General features: G+C 40.7%; 1 protein-coding gene across 1 annotated transcript in view; it reads right to left on the bottom strand.

The window, feature by feature from the left end:
* The window catches only part of LOC110078686 (ALK tyrosine kinase receptor), a 171,867-nt gene that overhangs the window by 34,826 nt on the left and 115,049 nt on the right, over nucleotides 1-21,992 (bottom strand). The window contains exons 7-12 of the mRNA XM_078383016.1: nucleotides 21,182-21,326; nucleotides 17,674-17,856; nucleotides 14,057-14,158; nucleotides 12,309-12,461; nucleotides 10,876-10,983; nucleotides 8,592-8,778 (exon numbers count right to left, since the gene is read on the bottom strand). Coding sequence (XP_078239142.1) covers nucleotides 8,592-8,778; nucleotides 10,876-10,983; nucleotides 12,309-12,461; nucleotides 14,057-14,158; nucleotides 17,674-17,856; nucleotides 21,182-21,326 — 878 coding nt within the window. The remainder of the gene's footprint in view (nucleotides 1-8,591; nucleotides 8,779-10,875; nucleotides 10,984-12,308; nucleotides 12,462-14,056; nucleotides 14,159-17,673; nucleotides 17,857-21,181; nucleotides 21,327-21,992) is intronic.

Below are 21,992 nucleotides of genomic sequence, written 5' to 3'. Positions count from 1 at the left end.
GAAGATGGGTGTGTATCTATGAAAGCTCACAGTGAAATATAACTGTCTTAAATTGCCACAATGTTTTTGTGTTCTTATTTATTTATTTATTTTGTCTGGACATGCTTGTACAGACTAACATGGCTACTTTTTCTGAAAATCAGCTTCTCTTTAGGTCCCTTCACTGAGTTCTCTGGCACACTATAAACCATCTGTTAGCCTTCTGCTGTTTTGGACTGAAGTTCCCATCTGACCCAGCCAAGAGGCTGACTACACAGGCATTTAGCCCACCGTTTGGTCCACTGCGGGGATGGGCCGGCTTGCTCCTAAAGATGGCGATCACACAATGTCTTTGCTAGAACAAACCAGTTCATCCCCAGAGTGGTCCTACCTGTACCTGTCAGGGCCTTCTCCTTTTCTGGTGCGATTGAGATCACTCTCTTTTGGTCTGTTTCCAGGGTATGTATTCACTGTGAACAAACTAAAAGCCTTCCGTTATTGATTTGGCAATATCATGGAGTGGCTTAATAACTGAACACTTCCTCTTGTCCTTGATGGAGGAACAGGGGAAGTGAAAAACATTTTTAGCCTCTACGGGAGCAGCGAAAATGTGGTGCATCAGTTATAAATATCTTTTTAAAGTTTCTTTCTTTTCTCTTAAAGTGTTGGCCTGCAGCCAAATCCACCGGTTTCTTGACCGGCCCTTTGAGACAAGAGTTCCATTTCTCAGAGTGGGATTTGTTTGCTCCTTTTTAATATTTCTATACTTGGTGTTTTTACTTTAAATGTTGCCTTTTAATGATATATGCCACCTTAGTATACTCATTGTTCTTAAATATTGTCTTTCCATGATGTGAGCCACCTTCAGTCTTTTTCTAAGGAGAAAAGTGGGATTAAAATATTTTAAACAAACAAACAAGAGAAACAAACAAAAGAAAGCATTGTGTGTATTGGGTATGTGGAAGATCTCAACTGGACTTTTAAGAGAAGTGTATTACCTAATAGTGAGCAAGTGCATTATTCTTAAAGATCACTCATAATACAAATACCTAACACTGTAAAAACAGACCAAACAGGGTCATCTGAGGCCCATATGCTATTAGGATGCAAGGATAGCACCAAAAGGTATGCTGAACCTCTTAGTGACCCTATTTGTCCACCCAACTCCAATCCAGCCTTGTAGACAATGCCTTTTACAGCCAATGATGAAGTTTCATGAAAGCTAAAGTCCAAGACATCCAACAGACACCCGGTTGGTGTGGGGGGGTTCATCTGCAGACTTATGTAACTCTACATCAGGAAGGATGAAAGAGGCTTCAGAATTAAGAAATAAAGAACTTTTATTAACACATCTTGAGTCAACCTTTTCTTGAACAGTAACTGGATTTTGTAACATCAAATGAGGTGGGGAATCATCCCAAAACCATGCTAATGATTTATCAACAGGAAACTCTTTTAATAGTAAGTTTTCGCACTTTTCTCTTTCTCAGTTGGCATTCTCAGAAATCCGTTGCGGACCGCACAGAGGGTCCCGCAACAAGGATGGCGGGCCCAATCCCCCTCTTTCGACAGCTCTTTCTCTACTTCCGGATCTAATTGATGTACCATCTTCTCGGGACCTTGAGCCCTGTGATACACCAGGACTGTCCATTCTTCAGGGCTAAGGCCAGGTATTATGGGCTTGAACTTTCCCTTCGCTGAATCTTTATACTCCTCGTCTATGTTACCCTCGGCTAGCCTTTTCTGTGGGACTGAGAACACTCTCACATCTTCGTCTGGTTCTTCAGTCGCTTTCTCCTCTATCACGGTTACTTTCTGTGTCTCCTTTGACTTATTTCCTTCTTCCGTCGTCAGGAACACGTCCACACTCTCTCTGCCTCGGCTCCAAGCTCTCCCCTCGCTCTCAACTGATGTCTCCGACCGTTTCTTCCGTTTTTCCTCCTCGCGCCTTTCCCCTCCTTTTCCCTCTCCTATCTCAGCCTCGCGGGTCCTTTCCTCCTCCTTCGCGCGCGCGTCTGTCATCTGCCTTTCCTTTGGTCTTGCTCCTAACTCTCTTTCAGGCTTTATCTCTTGCTCTATCTCGGGAGGTTGAGGGGACGGCTCACTCTTTGATGTTCCTGCTACTTCCTCCTCACACGCCCCCTCCCTTGAGTGGGCCGTCCTCTCGACATCTATCTCCTCCTCGATATCCTGCCGAGAAAAATAATCTGCATTAATATGATTTTTCCCTTTCCTATACTGGACCGTGAAAGAAAATGGTTGTAGGCTGAGATACCATCGGGTTAACCTTGCATTAGAATCTTTCATCTTGTTTAACCATTGTAAAGGAGCATGATCAGTCATTAATACAAAAGTAGTACCCAGTAAATAATATTTAAATGATTGAATAGCCCATTTCACAGCCAAAGCTTCTTTTTCAATCGTAGAGTATTTCCTCTCCCTTTCATTTAACTTTTTGCTAATGTACATGACAGGATACTCCTTCCCATTTTTGGCTTGAGACAGTACCGCCCCTACACCTCTCTCGGACGCATCAGTTTGAACCAGGAACGGTAATTCAAAATCAGGAGCATATCTGTGAGGCAAGGAATTTAAGATCTCTTTCACCTTCTCAAAGGCGTATTGTTCTTTTTCACCCCAAATTATTTTTTTGAACTTCTTCTTTTTTGTCAAATCTGTCAAAGGTGCTGTAACCTCTGAGTAATTTGGAATAAACTGCCGATAATATCCGGCCAAGCCTAAAAATTGTTGTACCTCTTTCTTATCCTTTGGAACGTGCCATTTTGTTATTTTGTCCACTTTATCTGGTACGGGTTGTATCCTCCCGTTTTCAATTAAAAATCCCAAATATTTTATACTTTCTCTAGCAATTTTACATTTGGAGGGATTCACTTTCAGACTAGCTCTCCTTAATTCATCCAATACCTTAGTTAAATGTACAACATGTTCTTTAAAATTTCTACTGAATATTAAAATATCATCAATATAAGCAGCTGCAAACTTTTCTACCGGTTCGAGTACCTTGTCCATTACCCTCTGGAAAGTGGCAGAAGCGCCATGCAAACCAAACGGCATTTTTAAATATTGGAATAATCCTTTAGGTGTGGCAAAGGCTGTCTTTTCTTTGTCTTCCTCTCTCAACGGGATCTGCCAATATCCTTTTACTAGATCTAATGAACTTAGAATTTTAGCTCCGCCTATCTTCTCTAACAGGTCCTCTATTTTAGGCATGGGGTAGGCATCGAACTTGGAAATTTCGTTCAATTTCCTAAAGTCTATACATAGTCTGACACTGCCGTCTGCTTTCGGCACCATTACTGGATAGCTTCTCCATGGGCTGTAAGATGGTTCTATTACTCCCAATAACAGCATCTCATCTACCTCCTTATTTATCTTTTCTTTAATATAATGAGGCCAATTCCTTGCTCCTGACCTGGCTATCTTTCCGGGTATGGTATTAATACAATGTATTCCCATATTGGTAGATCCTGGCTTATTGCAAAATACATCTCTATAACTTTCCTCAATTTTCCTTATTTCCAATTTTTCTTCGGCATTAAGATTATCCTCTAATTTTAATTCTTCTTCGGGCATTATACATTCTACAACCTCTGGTCCAAAATTTTCTTCTTCTATCTCACTCAAGAAACTCTCTCTCTCTCTCCATTCCTTCAAAAGATTCACGTGATAAATCCCTGTTTCCTTTTTCTTATCCGGGGTAGCAATTTCATAATTAACGTCATTTAATTTTCTGATTATCTCATATGGTCCTTGCCAATTGGCGAATAATTTGGATTGTTCGGAGGGGAGTAGCAACAGAACCTTCTGTCCAACTTCAAATGTCCGTCTTCTAACATTTTTATCGTATCTACGCTTTTGTTCAACCTGCACTCTTCTTAACTGACTTTTAGCTTCTTTCGATATGTGATTTAAATGCTCTCTCATTTCTATGATCTGTTTGATTTGCATCTGAGATTTATCTCTACCATGTTCCCAACTTTCTTTAACTAAATCCAGGATCCCTCTAGGGTTCCTTCCATATAGGAGCTCAAATGGAGTAAAACCGGTAGATGCCTGTGGAACTTCTCTAATTGCAAACATCAAAGGTGCAATTAAAAGATGCCATTGTTTTGGTCTATCTATAACTAATTTCCTCAACATACTTTTTAAAGTCTTATTAAATCTTTCTACTAATCCGTTACACTGAGGATGATAGACAGTAGTATGTAAGGGCTTTACATCTAACAGCTTCCACATCTCTTTTAAAGTCTGGCTCATGAAATTCGAACCTTGGTCTGTTATCACTTCCTTAGGAAACCCCAATCTAGAGAAAACTTGCATTAGTTCTTTAGCTAAAACTTTAGACGTTATGGTTCTTAAAGGTATTGCCTCAGGATATCTCGTTGCATAATCAATTATAACCAAAATATAAGCATGCCCCCCAGCTGATTTCATTAAGGGCCCCACAATATCTAAGCCAACCCGTTCGAATGGAGTGTCAACCAAAGGCATGGGAATTAATTCCCCCCCTGGTTCAACCTTTGGCTGTGTTAATTGGCATTGTTTACAAGTTTTACAATATTTCTCAATATCTGCCCATACATTAGGCCACCAAAACCTTTGCAAAATTCGAGAACTCATCTTCTTTGCAGCCAGATGGCCGGCCATAGGAACATCATGCGCTAAATGTAACAATTTTTCTTTCCATTTTCCAGGCACCACCAGTTGCTTAACCCCATCGATAGATAATCTATACAGTAAACCGTCACATAGCTCAAATCCCACTTCCCCCTTTTTCACTTCTCCTTCTTTCTTGGCTCTTTCGAAAAATTTAGTCAGTGAGGCATCATCTTGCTGCCAAAACCGCGTTACCTCCCGTGATACTTCTTCTAAATTATCCACATTTTCAATATTGACACATTCGATTTTTTTACATTCTTTATCTCTTAACAATTTATCAATACCCAGCCAGTCCCTTCCCAATAACATTTCTCTGATCAATCCGGGCACTACTCCCACTTCCATTCTTCTCTTTTCCCCATTTATTTCTACCGTCGCGTACGTGGTTTTGTAGGCTTTCACATCCCCGTGGATACATCTAATTTTCATTTCCCCATTTGTATTGATCCCCTCTAAATTTTTTACCAGAGTTTTACCACTTCCAGAGTCAATTAAGGCCTTCTTTCGTTCCCCGTTAACCAGAACTTCTATTTCCCATTCTTTATTAAAGCCCGCACTTCCCCCAGTCACCTGGCTCCAATGTTTAACCCAGGAACAATCCACTCCGGGGCAATTTTTCTTCTGATGTCCCTCGGCCCCACAACGGAAGCAAGACCCCTTAAATTCACGTTGTTCCTTCCAGTTAGGGTACGCTTCCATGATTCTATGTTTGCTGCCTCCGGTTTTCTCCATTTTTACTTCTTTTCCCGCTGCCCCGGTACGCTGCGCAGCACTATTACTCTCGGACGCCATTTTCTCTTTCGTTTTCAGCCTCTCCTGGTTCGCCCAGCCGCTTTCACGTGTCCCCTCATCAGCGATACAAAAATCTTCCACCAATTGGATAGCAGCTTCCAAATCACGTGGGTGGTTCCTTTGTACCCAAGCCCTCATGTTTAAACTCATCGTCGTCACAAGTTGCTCCATAACTATCTCATTCAAAATTTCTTCTTTAGTTTTTTCTTCGGGCCTTAACCATCTTAACAAGTTTGCTTTCATTTTTTGCACCAAGGTACGGGGATGTAAACCATGCTTCATCTTCAAATTCCTGAACTTTTTCCGATAAGCTTCTTCTGTTAGATTTAACGTCTGTAAAATCGTAGATTTAACTTTGTCATATTGCATCGCTTCCGCTGGAGATAACGTGTCAATTATCTCTTGCAAATTACCAGATAGACAGGGAGTCAAAATTAAAGTCCACTGTTCTTTAGGCCAGCCTGCCGCCAATGCAACTCTCTCAAAAGTATTTAAGTAAGCTTCAGGGTCATCTTCAGCTGTCATTTTTTGTAATCTAATAGGGGCCGGACCCGCCACCCAAGAATTCCTTATAACATCTTCTGTTCCCGTCGTCTTCCTTTCAGGATTTTTTGCCAACTGGGTTAGAATTAAGTTTTGTCGCTCGGCTAAAAATTTTATCATTTTTTCTTGCCTCTTTATTGTTTGTTTGAGGTCTTCTTCTCTTTGCGTCGGTATCTCAGAACCAGCCCCACGTTGGGCGCCAATGTGGGGGGGTTCATCTGCAGACTTATGTAACTCTACATCAGGAAGGATGAAAGAGGCTTCAGAATTAAGAAATAAAGAACTTTTATTAACACATCTTGAGTCAACCTTTTCTTGAACAGTAACTGGATTTTGTAACATCAAATGAGGTGGGGAATCATCCCAAAACCATGCTAATGATTTATCAACAGGAAACTCTTTTAATAGTAAGTTTTCGCACTTTTCTCTTTCTCGGTTGGCATTCTCAGAAATCCGTTGCGGACCGCACAGAGGGTCCCGCAACAAGGATGGCGGGCCCAATCCCCCTCTTTCGACAGCTCTTTCTCTACTTCCGGATCTAATTGATGTACCATCTTCTCGGGACCTTGAGCCCTGTGATACACCAGGACTGTCCATTCTTCAGGGCTAAGGCCAGGTATTATGGGCTTGAACTTTCCCTTCGCTGAATCTTTATACTCCTCGTCTATGTTACCCTCGGCTAGCCTTTTCTGTGGGACTGAGAACACTCTCACATCTTCGTCTGGTTCTTCAGTCGCTTTCTCCTCTATCACGGTTACTTTCTGTGTCTCCTTTGACTTATTTCCTTCTTCCGTCGTCAGGAACACGTCCACACTCTCTCTGCCTCGGCTCCAAGCTCTCCCCTCGCTCTCAACTGATGTCTCCGACCGTTTCTTCCGTTTTTCCTCCTCGCGCCTTTCCCCTCCTTTTCCCTCTCCTATCTCAGCCTCGCGGGTCCTTTCCTCCTCCTTCGCGCGCGCGTCTGTCATCTGCCTTTCCTTTGGTCTTGCTCCTAACTCTCTTTCAGGCTTTATCTCTTGCTCTATCTCGGGAGGTTGAGGGGACGGCTCACTCTTTGATGTTCCTGCTACTTCCTCCTCACAGTTGGTTAAAATTTGGTGACTCCTTCATGGCAAAAGGAACAAGCAGAAGACACTCTAGAATTGAATACATTAGTAAAGGTATGACTGGCTTGCAGGTTATAGATGCTGTTTCCTCTGATGTTTCTTGTTTAGTCCACATGCTGATGAGCCAGGTGGAAAAAACAATAAGCACAATCAAACTTTGGCTTTTCCAGAGCTGAATAACTGATATCATTACCTAAGAATCTCAATTGCTAGCTGAAGAATAGATAGGCTACTTTTTTGAACCAAAATAAGGCTACTCCGTATAGTTAATCTCTCATTTTTGCCTTTCTGCTTGGAGGGAGTTGGCATGGAAAACTAACTTTCTATCACATTCAGTTAGCCCTCCAATTAAATCATCATTCAAACAAACAAACAAACAAACAAGATTTTCTTCTTTCTCTTGGAACATGATCAGCTACTGTCTGTGGTTGTTTCTCTAGCTGTAAATCACTATGATTTAGCTGTGTGTAGGAGCTGACTGCACTTTGCATCTTGCTGCCTGTGCATCAGCGTTGTTGGAGTCCAAAAGATCCTCAAACAACTCAGTTGTTTTGAAAGTGTATGGACAGATCTGGGGTTTCTTAGATCCCAATAACTTTAATTCACAGTGGGATAGCCAGTGTGATGTAGTGGACAAAGTGATACACTAGAACTCAGGAGACCTGACTTTGAATCCCCCCCCCCAGCCATGTGTAGAACTGGGAGAACCACTCCTTAAATATCTCATTTCCTTTGAAAGCCCTATCAGGGTTGCTGTAAATCAGTTCTGTTTGCCAGCATATCACGTAACAATGTTGATCCACGGTGTACAACATAGTAGGAAAACACACTGAATATTAGGTCCAACACAAGTTAGGAGGGAACTATACATTCTCCACATGTTCTTTGAAGACAGCTTTAAATATAAATACACAGGCCAGTTACAATGAACTTCTCAAACCATGCTTTGGCAATGCTTGCCTTGAGACCCCATTTTCCTAATATGAGTGGAGGCCACACTGGCTTTCCTATCTCTGGATATTCTGGTTGACATCCAGGCAAAACAGATGCACCTGCTGATGATGCCACTCCTGCTGTCAGGAATCCAATGGTAGGCATTGAATGAGCCTTCTAAAGGTCACAGAAGCAGATGGCAGTGCTGTCTAGATCCCTGGATAAAATATGCCCAATTCCTGAGGAATTTACTGAGTTTTATCACTGTGGATTTTCTGGATCATTCATACAAAGCAGATGCTGATTCCCCAATAACCCCCCTTACCTATTAGGCTGGGAAACTAGAGGCAGGGGGAGATCCATCTATCTTTTTTTTTCTTTAGTAGATTTAAACTGTAAGGAAAGAGGTTGACCATCCCTGTAGCAGCGATTTTGTGGGCTTGTGATCACAAATGAAGAGGAGTGTGCGAGATAGGTGAGTGCAAATGGAGAATGTTAGTATGAATTTGCTCAAGCAGAACAAATCCAAGCATTAAGAAGTCAGACAAGCTGGCTTACCTTATCAAAGAGATATTTTTCCGGGGCACCTCTTTGAGGTCACTAATGGAAGTGGTTTTCCCTGCAAAGCAGTAATTGGGGTTGTAGTCAGTCATTATGGTGGAGGTTCTCAGTTTGCTCAGTTTATACTCGGGGCTTTGTAATTCCATCTGCATAGCTTGCAGTTCTTGGTGTTTCCGGCGGTATACTGGAAACAGAGCAGAGTAAATTAAGGATGTCAATTTCTCTTTGGTTGTGTAATAAAAGTTGTGTTGGATGACTGTTTGCTGAGAGGGCTTTGTTTCAATCTGACTTTGTTTTGTTTTTTTTAGTTTACAAATTAGGAGAAGAGCTATGTAATACTTCTGTTCATATGGGATTGCAAAATGTGGTGAAGAGTTGAAGACTAGCTGGAGCCCAAGGAAAGCTATTGAGACTGACCACCCCAGAGTGATAACCAAGGACATAGCCTATCTAGAGCAGAACTTTGGACTTACCAACCACTGCTTTGAGAAAGAGCCATGTAAAGCAGGTGTGAGCCTCATGTGCTTTGTGGGACAACTGTGGCCCTCTGAGGCTCAAAGGTGCCCCACAACATTTATACCATGCAGTGCCCCCCACAACATTTTTCAAAAATGTCCTTCATAGCATGTGTGAAGGGAATTTTGCCATGTTTTAATGCCCTACACTACTTCTAGGTCTTCCATTCAAGCGACTTTTTTTCTGAAAAAGTGTTGGAGGAGAGGGCCATGAGAGCAGGTGCAGCCCTCCAAGGTCCAAGAATGGGCATCTGCAGCCCCTGGATCTCTGGAGATTGCCCAAGCCTGAGGTAAAGGATGGCTTTTCTTGCCCTGTGAGGACTTCCACCTTTGCTTATTACCCCAGATGTTATGGACAACAAGATGTTATCCACTACAACTCCCATTTGGCACCTCACATGCTCACTCCTCAGAATTGTTCTTCAGGATGCACATATAACCTGTGTTAGCACCCTACATCTTTAGACGAGTGGTGGGGCCACATTCTAGAGGGGCCCAGCACTTGATCAGTCCTGAATCCTTGTGAGGGGCAGTTGGGCCTGGGAGCTGCCCATTCATTCACACTACCCGTAAAGTAATAGTGCACAGACTCTCATCCAAATCACATGGAACAGAGTGAATAGACATACTTGAGAAGAATTTCAGCAAAGGGTTTTCTTTTAGCAAGTCTGTTTCACTAATTTTGTGATACTTGTTTTGCCCTTGGAAATATGATAAGGTTTTCAAAGGGTTTTTTTTTCCTGCTTTCAAAACATATCCATCCAGTCCTTGTTCTAACCTTTCAAAGTTCCTGTGGGGGCCCCTGACATGTCTGCTGGGAAAATACAGATCAGAATTAATTGAACATGAAACAAGTTACTTTGAAAAAAGTAATTGCAGCTGGGTATGAATGTTCCCAAAGCACATCCTTGACTCTGGAAGATTAACCCAGTATTGGAGTAGTTGCACTGTAAATGTGACTGCATAGGGCACCAATAGATACTGAAACTTATATGTTGCAAAAGATAAGTAATTGCGTTGTGTTGAAGGGATGGGGTAAGGAGGGGAAAAGCTATTTATTCTGGTAATATAGTATAGATAGGAAGCTTAGCCTCACACCTCCACATCCCTTCAAACACATGATTTTTGCCTTCAGTAATCTCAAGGTCTTGAGATGGAAGACTGAGATGTGAGTGACCAAGGGTGGAGAAACAGTCTAACAGCACCCTGACTTGCACTTTTAGAAATTAAATTCTCTGTAATTTCTAAAAGTGCAAGGAAATTTAATTAGACAAAGCGAGTATAGGACGTCCATCAGGGAGAAACAAGAGCAGGAATGTCTGGAGAAAATAATTATCGAAGACCAATAGCCAAAATGGGATTTGAAAAGAGGTCATATAGAGACCAGTTCAGAAGCTTACCAACAGTATCAAAGAATCTACAGGAAGCAATCTAGAACACATGCACTATTCATAGCAGATGCAATTGTTCCAACTTCCTCACCATCTCCATCATAATGTGATGCTCCTGCTAGAAGTAGTGATAATAATAGTTTTAAATTACTCCTTAGTTTACTTAATTATTGACTTCTTGGCTGCGTATCACATGAGGACATCCTGCAGTATTCATAAAGCTCATTTAAGCTTCTATTTGTCCATCAGCGTTTAACAACATATATTTAAAATAGTGGTAAATCTCTTTGCCATTATCACTTAGGGGATGAAGACTGAAGGATACATTATACATAGTGACCACTAATGTTTTCCCCATCTTCTGCATGAACTCACCTATCATGATCCCTGAGAAGGCTAGAATAAGAGAAGCAACCAGCGCTGATGTCACGACAGACAAGACCAAGGAGAGAGGAGGATTCTTTGTAGGCAGTATCAGTTCAGCTAGAACAGAAGCACAGAGACAAAAGGTGTGAGTGGTGTTCTGAGCCTCCTTCCATCATGGGCTTCAATAGTGATCGTGGCACAGCCCCATACATAGAATATAATGCAGAAGAGAGATAACTGAAATCTTTTCACGCAGAGATTTCTCCAAGTCTTGCTATTCCAGGTGGGTATCCTGTTAGATTGCAATGATATTATGTAACATACTTTGCTTAATGATTAATTAAGTGTGTGTGCAATTTAGCCCTTCCATGATCTAACTGATTGTCTCTGATGTCGAGGGATTTATTTATTGTTTAAAGCAAGCACTACTGAACAGCCCTTCCACACTTCTGTACCATTGCTTTCACTTAAGAGATGAAACTGACAGCTGCTTTGCTTTCTCTCTCCCAGTTTCCATGTCAATCCATTCATATCCAGCAAGTATCTGTGTTAATTTCCTAATAGAAAACCATCTGTTCCAATGGCTTGATCTTAATTGGGGAAAGTGGGACAATGGGCCATTAGTGGTCACAGATCCAGGAGAGCTGATTGTAGCAGAGGTTTGCCTTCATTTCTGCACAGCATAAAGACAACAGATGGAACGAATGGGAGGAGAGAAGAGGAAACAGAGGCAAATGAGAGGAAGGAAAAAAATGACTCTCATTATCCTAAGATTTCGCTGGTGCATGGCACTGCATAAAAGAAACTGATTCTGTCAGGTAAAAGCAGTGAACTGAGACAGCAGCATGCCACAAAGGTTGTGATGGAACATCAGAGTCTGATCTGCAGGGAATATGAAAGGCATCTAGTACACATAACAGAACAGGTGTATTACGCTGAGAATTTCGGCAGTCAGTGCAAGTCAGCAGAGGCCTGCTTGATTGGGAATCTGTACTGTAATGTGCTTAGCAGAATAATTAACTCAGACATATTAGAGAATTGCCCAGCTGCAGATCTGAGAGTCATACAGAACAAGCATACACATGGAAATACACATGTTCACACATTGATTGCATGAGTACAGGGAGCGAAGGCTGTGCTGCTGGCCCTGGCCCCAAAGTCCCATCTGTCCTCCTGGCATTGCCCCTGCTCCTTGTCTGCTGAGCAACAGGGGACTTCTCAAGGTTCCTCTGTGCCCCAAATAACTGCCCGCGGCTAACTGAGCAGGTAGATAACCTAACACACACACCCCAAAAAAACAAGAACAGGGTCCCCTTTCAGCCTGGCAGGCCATGCAGTGTCATAGCAGGGCCACTGCTGTATCCCTGCTTCCTTCTGTGCATGTGAGAAATGCATGAAAGGGCTGCTGCCTGAAGGAGGGTCTCTCCTGTCCAACCTCTTACCTAAGCAAGAGACGCCATCATCAGCTAACACATATCCATAGACACAAATGCAGACAATCTCCTGGGTCTTCATATCCCTGTGGCACATGTCATGATCACAATGGCTACAGTTCACATACAGTCCAATGTTGACTTCACCATGCCCCTCTGTCACTAAGGAACAGACGGAAGAAATATTACTTGCTTGTATGTATATGAGTGATAGATAGGTCAAAAGCTCCTCTGAGACTGTGCATAGAAATGGACCATAAAGGGGTGGGCCTGGGGCGCAGCTGCTGATTTATCAACATGAAATGAGCTTTGGCTATCATCTATACAAGTGCGAAAAAAGAGCAAAACATGACTGCCATGCATTTTCTGTCCCCCCCCTACATATTTTAAGTTATTTCTGACGGTGGCATGTGCAAGCTGACTTTGCATTCACAGCCTTCTTATCAAAAAGTTTTATCCAAACTATTACAAATATAAACATAGGCCAAAATCCAGTAGTAAGTTACAATTCATTCAGTGTATTGTCTGAACGAATTGTAAGTCTATTTGTTCAGTGAGGATTTGGTGAATCAGCTCCTCTTTAAGTTCCACCTTAGTACTGGATTGTAACTATTGAAAAAGAACTCCCCCCCCCCCCCCGCATCCCAAGCAAGCTGTCTTCTCCAAAATTACCCCAGCTTCTGCCTGTTATTATTTGAAGAGGGATCCTGCTAGCATTATGGGAACATAAGGAATACAAATACTGTACATAAGGGGAAAAAACCCTAAGGGTAGGACTAGACTGGATTTTCTTCTGCTCTTTGTTCCACTCTGGGGATAGGCTGGTTTGCTTCTTTTCCCAGGAACCATATGATATACATGCCATCACAAATGATCTCATTCCTGATGAATGCCTACACCCAACTTTTTGGCTTCCTGTTAGTGCCTACTATTGTTTGTTTGTTTTGGTGTAGGTAGAATCACAAAAGCCTTGTTGATGCATTATGCGTTGGGGGGGGGGATTAAAAACTGAAAGCTTCCTTCCAAAAAGAGGGAGAGACAAGGAGAAGGATTTATTTGTCTTCATTTCTTACTTTTTCTTCATTTCTTTATTTCTTTCTCTTTAAAAGGAGACCGGCCAGATAGAGTGACTTAAGGTGTGGTGTGTTTTCCTGACTAGAAACCACCTAATCCTTGCATCTGGCTGCAAGGATCACACCAAATGGCACATCACGCCTCTATGTGACTTTAAGCAACCCTATTTAGCCCTATCCAACCTGCTCCAATTTGGCTGTCTAGTTGCACCCTCTGAATTGATTTTCTGGCATGGCTTACTCATTCCCCCCCCCCCCCACACACACTTGAAGTTATATTGAGGTAATTTGCAGGGGCTGAAAGCAAGTGGTTCCTCTCAAGGTCTCAGCATCAATAGCTTCCAATCCCTTCTGTCTTTCCTCTACACATCATTGTGTAGTTAGATGTGAGGAGTCTTTCAATGAGGAAATCTACATGTCTATGCCTTTTTGTACCCACTGCTTCCAGTAACACTATGCGTAGTATCTCTGGAGCAAGATCTGCCTTTTTTTCATCAGAAGACTATACATGTTATTGGCTTTCCTAGAACTGCATCATGCCTAATTTAGCAACCTGAGGATTTCGCAGCTGTCTCTAAAGGCAGACTGTTTGTATTTAGTTCAATGCACCCTTTCAACAGTAGTTGTTTTTAAAAATAAACACATCATTTTAGAAAATGCAGAATCCTTAACTGATGAAAATACCTTTTAAGGCTGGGGTAAACAATGAACCATACTGGATATTAATAAAAGATACACCATCCTCTCCATCCATTTCCGGGTCATTGGATTCAGCTGCATTGCCACCTACACAGAATGGGGAGATGGCTTAGAATGCTGTTACAGTGTTAAGTTCAAAAATTACACACAAAAACAATGAAAAGTCTTGTGGCACCTTGAAGACCAACTCCTACTGGAGGACATGCTTTTCTGTGTCAGAATCTACCTCATTAGGTGTGGATAGGTAGGTACCCGAGCACAAAGGGAATCAAAACCATACAGTGAAACCTAATGCAAAAGGTGTGGAGAAACCTTCCCAGCATGCTCAGCGGAGGTTTCCTACAGTTGGGAACATTGACAAGGAAAAGGTCTGAATCTCCCTCCACGGTGACAGAAGCATTGATGTGGGTCTTGGGCATGAGACCCCACTCCCAAACTTCATAAGAGTTTATTTGGAACACATACAAAGGTCTTATCCCTCAGGGCATTCAACAAGAGATCTGTCATTTTGTGCAGCAACCTGTTCAAAGGCGAATTCCAGCTTGAAGTTTTTGAATAGGAATTCATTAGCCAATTCCACTCTGCAGGTTTTGGATGGAGAAAGTACTTCACTATAGAAAGTAAATGTCCTTCTTCAGGGGTTTTGTTTAGTCTTTGATCCTGCTGTACCTATTCATCATGAGTGGGAGGTTGACAATGTGCAAGGGGAGTCTGACCTCCAAAAGTTTATCTCACAATAAATGTGTTAGTCTTTGAGGTGTCACAAACTCTTTTTTTTCTTCCAACTAAGATGGCTACCCTTCTGACATTTGTCACTATGGCAGGTAAAAGAATAATACCAATAATCAACACTGCCAAGTAAAAAGCATATGGCACAGAAAAGGGCATTCACGTGGAAAAAGAACTAGTAAATATCCAGCAGGTTTGCCATTTAATGCACCTCTAGGCTTTTAACTTTTAGGATTTCAGTTTTCCAAAGACCTTTGTGGCATTAATGAGTCAAATGAATGTTTCAGCACAGTTTGGGGCAGATGTACCACACACAAAGATTATAGTTTTGGAGAAATTGAACAAAATAAATTACTACATACTTGCTTGATTGAAAGACTGAAAATACAGTGTATGTAACAGTAAAGCTGACACACAGTGACCAGCAATAATGGGGAAGCTTTTCTCTGTGATGCTGTTTAGTCAACGCCAGCTCATCTAGAATGGAGCAAGGTGGGTTTCTATTACCATTTACTGATGGTGACATCACAGAGATTCTGGGCTATTAAAACGTACAGTGGAAATTTGTTCTTCATCAACCATTCTTATTTCTGCCTTCATCAAGCAATCAGTTGAACTATCAGTCTTTCGATCAATCAATCCAAGCAACTTCGAGTGTGCTCTTTCAGTTTTATCTCCCTTGGGAATGGGCAGGAAACAGAAAAAGCACCTTTGCAAATTCAAAGAACCCTACAACAAGTGTTCTGTTTCTCAGAGAAAGTATGCACCATATACATGCAGTTCAATGTTGTTTTGCAATGATCATATGCTTCCTCTGAGGTTTTCACATATACATGTGGGTTAATAAGACCGTCCTGAAGTGGCAACTGATATGATGGAATTAGCTCGAGATAATTTTTGTTTTGTTTTGTTGTGATGAAGGACCACCTGCTCCTTTGGTATTAACCATATGTAGAAAAATGGATTCACTACATCCTGATTCAGACCTTTCTCATTCCCCAGGATGAGAGACATCTGAAACTCCTATTCAGGCACTAAGAGCCAGTATATGACAATCACACTAACTGAAAGGGGAACACGCTAGCCTTTTCCACTTCTATTTCTGTTTTCATCACCCCTGCCTTTGGAGGGTAAATTTCCGAAGAGGAGTACCTCTTGAAAGCTCTTCACAGAATTCTCAATACTGAGTTTTCTGGCATTCTAATATACTGTAGATAGTATTCATAGAGACTATTTTCAGAGAAGTGCCATTTGTGGAGGGCCACAGAAATCACAACAGAGTGAGCACGCCTAGCATTCTTGTGGGTTTAAAGTATTGCTCCTTCTTAGTGCCTGAACAAAGTTCATATGTATTTGAGATATGTCACATTTAAATAACCAGTAGACAAACTTCTAAAAAAATCTCATGGTGATTTCACCACAGCAGCCACCACATCTATCTCACACTGGAACCAAAGAAAATGCTAGCAACATAAGGTGTAAAGGACCACCCGCAGAGGAGAAAGTGTGGGATGGTAAAATAGATTAAAAATAGGTGACCAAGATTTTTTTTTCTGACCTTAGTTACTCATTATTTGAATTTAAATTGCTTCCTCTGTTTGACAGATGGCTATGAATGCTTTTGTCAAAGGCTTCCTTATGAAAGCATAAGGAGAATTTTCTGAATTAGCATCAGTAAAGCTGAGTAGCTAGTAATCATTAGGAAAGGAGCCAATGACTGGGCCTACTGGTAGTTACTTGCTTGATTCCTAGAAGCCACTGACTTTAGGACTGAGGCAGGTTCATACCACACCAATGTTTGTGCAAAAAGCACTCCAAGTTTATAAGGCACACCAAATGTTTCCAAGCTATTTCTTTTCTCCCAAAGTTAAGAAACAGAAACTTCAAGAAAACAGCACCATGAATCAAAATTTGCAGCAGAATCTTGAAGATTAATACTACATCTTCCTACAATAATTCCTCAGAGTGCAGATCTAGGGATATTTGTCAGAGTTTGCCAAAAGTTCTTTTGTGTGGACGGTGCCAATGGCACTGTCTGGTACCTGGATAAATAAATATCGTAACAGTTTGGCATGATTGCAGTATAAAGAAATGCAGAGATCTGAAGTCAAAGCAAACTCCAACAAACCCCCAGACTATGGAGATGCGTCTTCAGTTTCCAAAATGAACAAGTCAAGACTGTTGTTTTTGCTGCTATTGGTTAAAATTTATGTTAATGCTACATATATCTAGCATTAAATGACATCATATGCACAGGGGGTCAAGAATTCTACAGAAACCTTTCTCCTTCCCCGTATTTGTAAAGTAAGACTTGTAAAAGTCACCTCTTTAAACAATTGGATGTAGTTTGTTGTGGATTTCCAATACTACAAAAATTAAGGTTGTGACACCATCTTAGCTCTTTTTAAAGTCATACCAAGATAAAAGACATACAAGAGAAGGAGCATAAAAGACAATATTCATAGCATTTAGAACTATTAGGAACTCTGAACAATGTGGAGGCTCTTTTTAATACCATAAGATTATTAGAATACCTCTCTCTGGTTTCTGATCCTTTAGCCAGAGATATGTACCCACTTAAAATTCTTTCTATATTCATGAGGACTAGAAGCTGTTTTTATTAGATAAGCACTGAGATGATCAGAATTTTTAAAAAGCTGACACATTCTAACAATGGATAGCCGGGCTGATATGAATGCTGGCTATGCAGATTCTTAGACCCCCTGCACAAACATGTTGCATTATGTAACATTCAAATATACAGATAGAGAGATGTATAGATATGCCAGCTATAGGAACATTTTGTTTCAGCATTTAGCTGAGCATTAGCACTAAGGGAGGGGAAGGACACCTTGAACACGAAGCCACTTTACCTATATATCCTCCGCCTCCTCCACCTGAGGAGCACCCCCCTCCACCCCCTCCGAAACCCCCTCTTGTCTCCCACCCCCACTTCTTCATGGCCTGGGGGCAGGATTTTCCTCCAGTAGCGCCTTCCAGCAATGATTTTCCCGACCAGAGGAAGGAAGTGTTATCATTCCAGCCACCTCCACCACCTGCAGTGTAACAGAAGGAAAAGCAATTCATGTAAGTTTCTGTCAAATCCAGAAAATGCAGGCTATAGCATGATAGAATTAAATTCTCAACTGCATGGTGCCAGCAGAAAATGCAAAGCGCAGGCAGAAGGCAAGTAAATGCCATATATGTAAATAGGGTGTGTGTTTTTGTTATAGAAAAACATAGTAGCAGTGGTTTAAATTACACATCTCTGAGTGGAAGTTGCGATGCAGAAAATCCAGAGGACACTTGGTTGGGAAGGCTGACCTTTCAAGGTCAATGTCGATGAGAATAAAGGAATTTCTTTTAAAAAAATCTATTTAAGATGGTACTTGACTCCTATAAAATTGAATATAATAAATTTAGATTACTCCAAAGCTTGTTGCAAATGTGATGAAGAAACTAAATTGGTTAAGAAAATTTGGAAACTGTTTTTTAAGGAAATATGTGATATATTTGGTAAAGATACTGAATTCAACACAAAAATTGCTTTGTTGTCCATTTTTGGTAACTTAGATCTTGATTATTACTCGAAAGATTTGATTACTAACTTTATGACAAGTGCTAGAATATTAATAGCTAGGTTTTGGAAAGACAAAAATGACATTAAATTAGAAGATTGGCGTGGTGAAGTATGGGACATTGCATTAAATGATAAATTGACTATTGAACTCAAGATGAAAATAGGGGAAATAAGTTGTAATATTTTTATGCTATTTGGAGTAAATTTGCTGAATTTGTATTAGTGAAAGGAAAGGGGAAAGCCTCTAAACAACAATCTATTCAGTTTTGGAAAGGAAGTTTGTAATAAAAATATTGTTCAATGGGGTCCCATGGGTATGGCGTGCACAGTAGAATTTAGTGTATAGCTAGCACTATTATTTGTATTTTTGTTGTTTTATTTGTTTATAAAAAAATTAAAAAAGGGAAAAAAGGGAAGGCTGATCTAGACCATACATGACTGCAGAGATTCTCAATATGAGCAATCTTACCACTTTTTGTGGGTGAAGAATTATGCAAAGCAGGTGAGAGTGTGTGGTGTCTGCATTATAGATAATAAGGAATGGGGGTGGGTGGGGAGCAATCAATGGTATTCTCTCTAGGACTTTATCCAGTTCATGATCCGTGAACATGTACATGGATCTTTCAGCTTCCTGTCATGGGAAGAAATGGTGAATGATAAATTCTTTGCCTTTTCCTTTTTGAATGATGTGCAAATAGATGCACGAAACTCAGAATGTGTATTGTTAAAAAAAATGAGCACAAACCCAATGGGGTAATGGCATACAAACATATTTTTCATATATCAAGAAAAATGAGCAACCAGCTGCAGACATTAGGGAAAGAATGTGACCAAAATGCATACAAATTTTCTTTTGAGAAGAAAAAAGAAAGAAAGAAAAACAAAGTCCTGCAAACAGTACAAATCAAGGATGGAGAAGAAAATGCAGGTGGGATGCAGAGAAAACAGATTCTCACATCCCTGTAGGTAACATTGAGAGAGTCACATCAGTTCTTCCACCATTTGAAGACTCTTGTTGTCCTGGTGAATATTTCAACTGACTCTATAGCCACTGTTCTTTTCATGCTGTACCTCCAGTCATAAAGATCAGGCCAAGGAGAACACTCGGATTGGTCCATCATTGAGAATGGGGAAGAACTGAGAATGTTTGCTTACTCTACAGGAATTATGAGTGACCTGATGCTAGTGATCTATTTATTAACCTGTGGAAGGCATCTAACAAAAGAGATTCCATGTTTGTAACAGCTTCTCTTTCTTATGTTTCATGGCAAAACCTTGTACAAAGAAAGTGAAGTGTTATCCAGAGGATTTGTTTCTGATTCATCATTTCCTGATTCAAATGATAAAACAGGAAATAATGGATGGCAGACTATTGAATGTGGATTTCAGTCTAAGATTCTTTTTTTACCCCCCCCCCAATATTAAGAAACCTTGCTGTATTTGAAGAAGATGTCATAGTAACAACCAAAAGGAAGCAGTCATAAAATGTTTTAATCCAATAATCAGTGCTGGTGCTTAGTGATGTACTACTAAGAACTGGTATCTTTTTTTTGAGGGAGTATTTTTAGCAATTAGAAGAGTAGGTGCACTGCTCAGAAATGGCACATATTCCTTCTTTGTGTGTGTGTGTGTGTCTGTGTGTGTGTGTGTGTGTGTGTAGACAAATGTTATGAAAGCTAGCTAACCCAAAAACCTTACACTTGCCCTACTCTCACAATTAGTACGATAACTAGAAGCCTTTAACACAGATGAACTCACCCAAAACTTGGTCTGAATAGCCTTTGGGATGTACAGTCAAGTTTATTAAAGAATAAGAAGGATAAATGCCCTTTCTTTTATATTGCTTGTGTACACAAGCATATCTCACATCACATATTCTGCACACAAAAGATCATATAATTCTAGTATGAATCAGCAACAGTGAGGACCAGCTACCAGTCTCTGATTCCAAAGTAAATACACCCAGGATTAATTTACATCAAAACAATATTAAAATGTACTAATTGCAAGTACAAAAGACTATGTTCTATAGTTGCCAGTCTGAGTTAAGAGGTCTTCAATGTATGTCTTGTTTCAGATTAATTTATATTCAAGAGCTCTCACGAGGAGTAATTATGTAGCAGAATTCTCAGGCCACTCATCCGAAAATATCTTCGATGAGGGGAAAAAAGAATCTCTTGGATGAATTGGTCAAAAGGTCATGCTTTTTCTATTTCTTAAGTACTATTTCAACCCTTTAAAAAATTGCTAGGGGATAAATAACTTACTTTTAATAAACCTCATGAACATCTGTGATTTGGTCAAGGTAACACAGATAACTCTACCGTACAGCAGGGAAATAATGTGACAGCTGTGGACTCCAAGTTCGCACCCATAACTCCTGAGCAATTCTTCTTTGCTAATGATAATGGCTGTGATCCAAAGAAACGATATGAATAGACAAGAGAGAACCATATGGAGAGTGGGAGATTTGTCTGATTAACTGTTGCTGCAGCAGTTCCCAGGCTGAAGAAACAAGCTTCCTCTTCTAAGTACAATGTACAGTTGCTTGCTTTTCTAGCTGATGCAGACAACCCACCAATCAAATCTCTGGATGTATGGATATCCCTTCTTTGGATCAGAACTCATGGCTTTCGCCAGCTCCCTGGCTATGTCTGGCAACTGCCACAATCCTCCAGCCAGTGTAGGTATCAAGCTAGGCAGGTGGAATGACTGGAAAGTCTAGTCACAAAATGTAACTTTCTCAAGCTCTGTGCCTGGCAAGGAACTTGGAATGAATTACTGTAATGAACATTCCTTACCTGCAGCTCCTGGTCTCCCATTGAGCCCTGGTACAGATGTGTCATTCTCTAGTCTTTCACGGTTTAATGTATATGCTTTGGCCCTGTAGGCCCTGCCACCACCTCCTGCTGCAATGATCAAGGGGACTGGCTTTCCATTCTCCATCTTAACAGATTGAATTGAGAAATGAAGCAGGATTTTTAGCTACATTGGACATGTAAATAACAAGCGCATTCCCTATATGCTAGTTGCACTAAGCAAGCCCTCAGGGCTGTTGAATGGTCTGTTAAAAATTTGCATTATTTATATGCCTGCATCCCAAAGATTAATGGAGACTATTAGTTCTATCATGGACTTTGGGGGCAAACAGCAATAGTAACAGTATTCTGCATGGTATATACTTAGAAATGCAAATGCCCTCTGGTTGCTGTTCTTTTAAAGTATGAGAACAAAATGCCTCTTCTCTAAAAGGGTCCATCATGACTGCGATTTATCAACCTTGTAGCACAGTTCTGTTCTCAGCTGGCTGGATGGCATGGTGTAGGAAATTTGGTGTTAAAATTCTAAGGCAATAGAATTTTGGACTTAGTTTACCCAGTCTCATATTTGCAGAATTACGTGATCTGCAAATCTATGTATGGCATGAAGCTTTTGAAATACCATATTCTTTGAAATTCTAATGGAAGTTGCTGGACTTCCTATCAAGTAGATATATGTTATACTGCCCTTGCAATGAGACAATGAATTGTTGTGTAACTTACAGTAAAAAAAAATTTTTTTTTAATTGTAATGAGAATGAACCATAGTGAGCTAAATCTGTCACAGGCGTAG

This window comes from Pogona vitticeps, chromosome 1, assembly GCF_051106095.1.
Source record: "Pogona vitticeps strain Pit_001003342236 chromosome 1, PviZW2.1, whole genome shotgun sequence".
NCBI classification, from domain to species: Eukaryota; Metazoa; Chordata; class Lepidosauria; order Squamata; family Agamidae; genus Pogona; species Pogona vitticeps.
The sequence above is the reverse complement of the archived record's forward strand: the minus strand, read 5'-3'. Positions and strand labels throughout refer to the sequence as shown.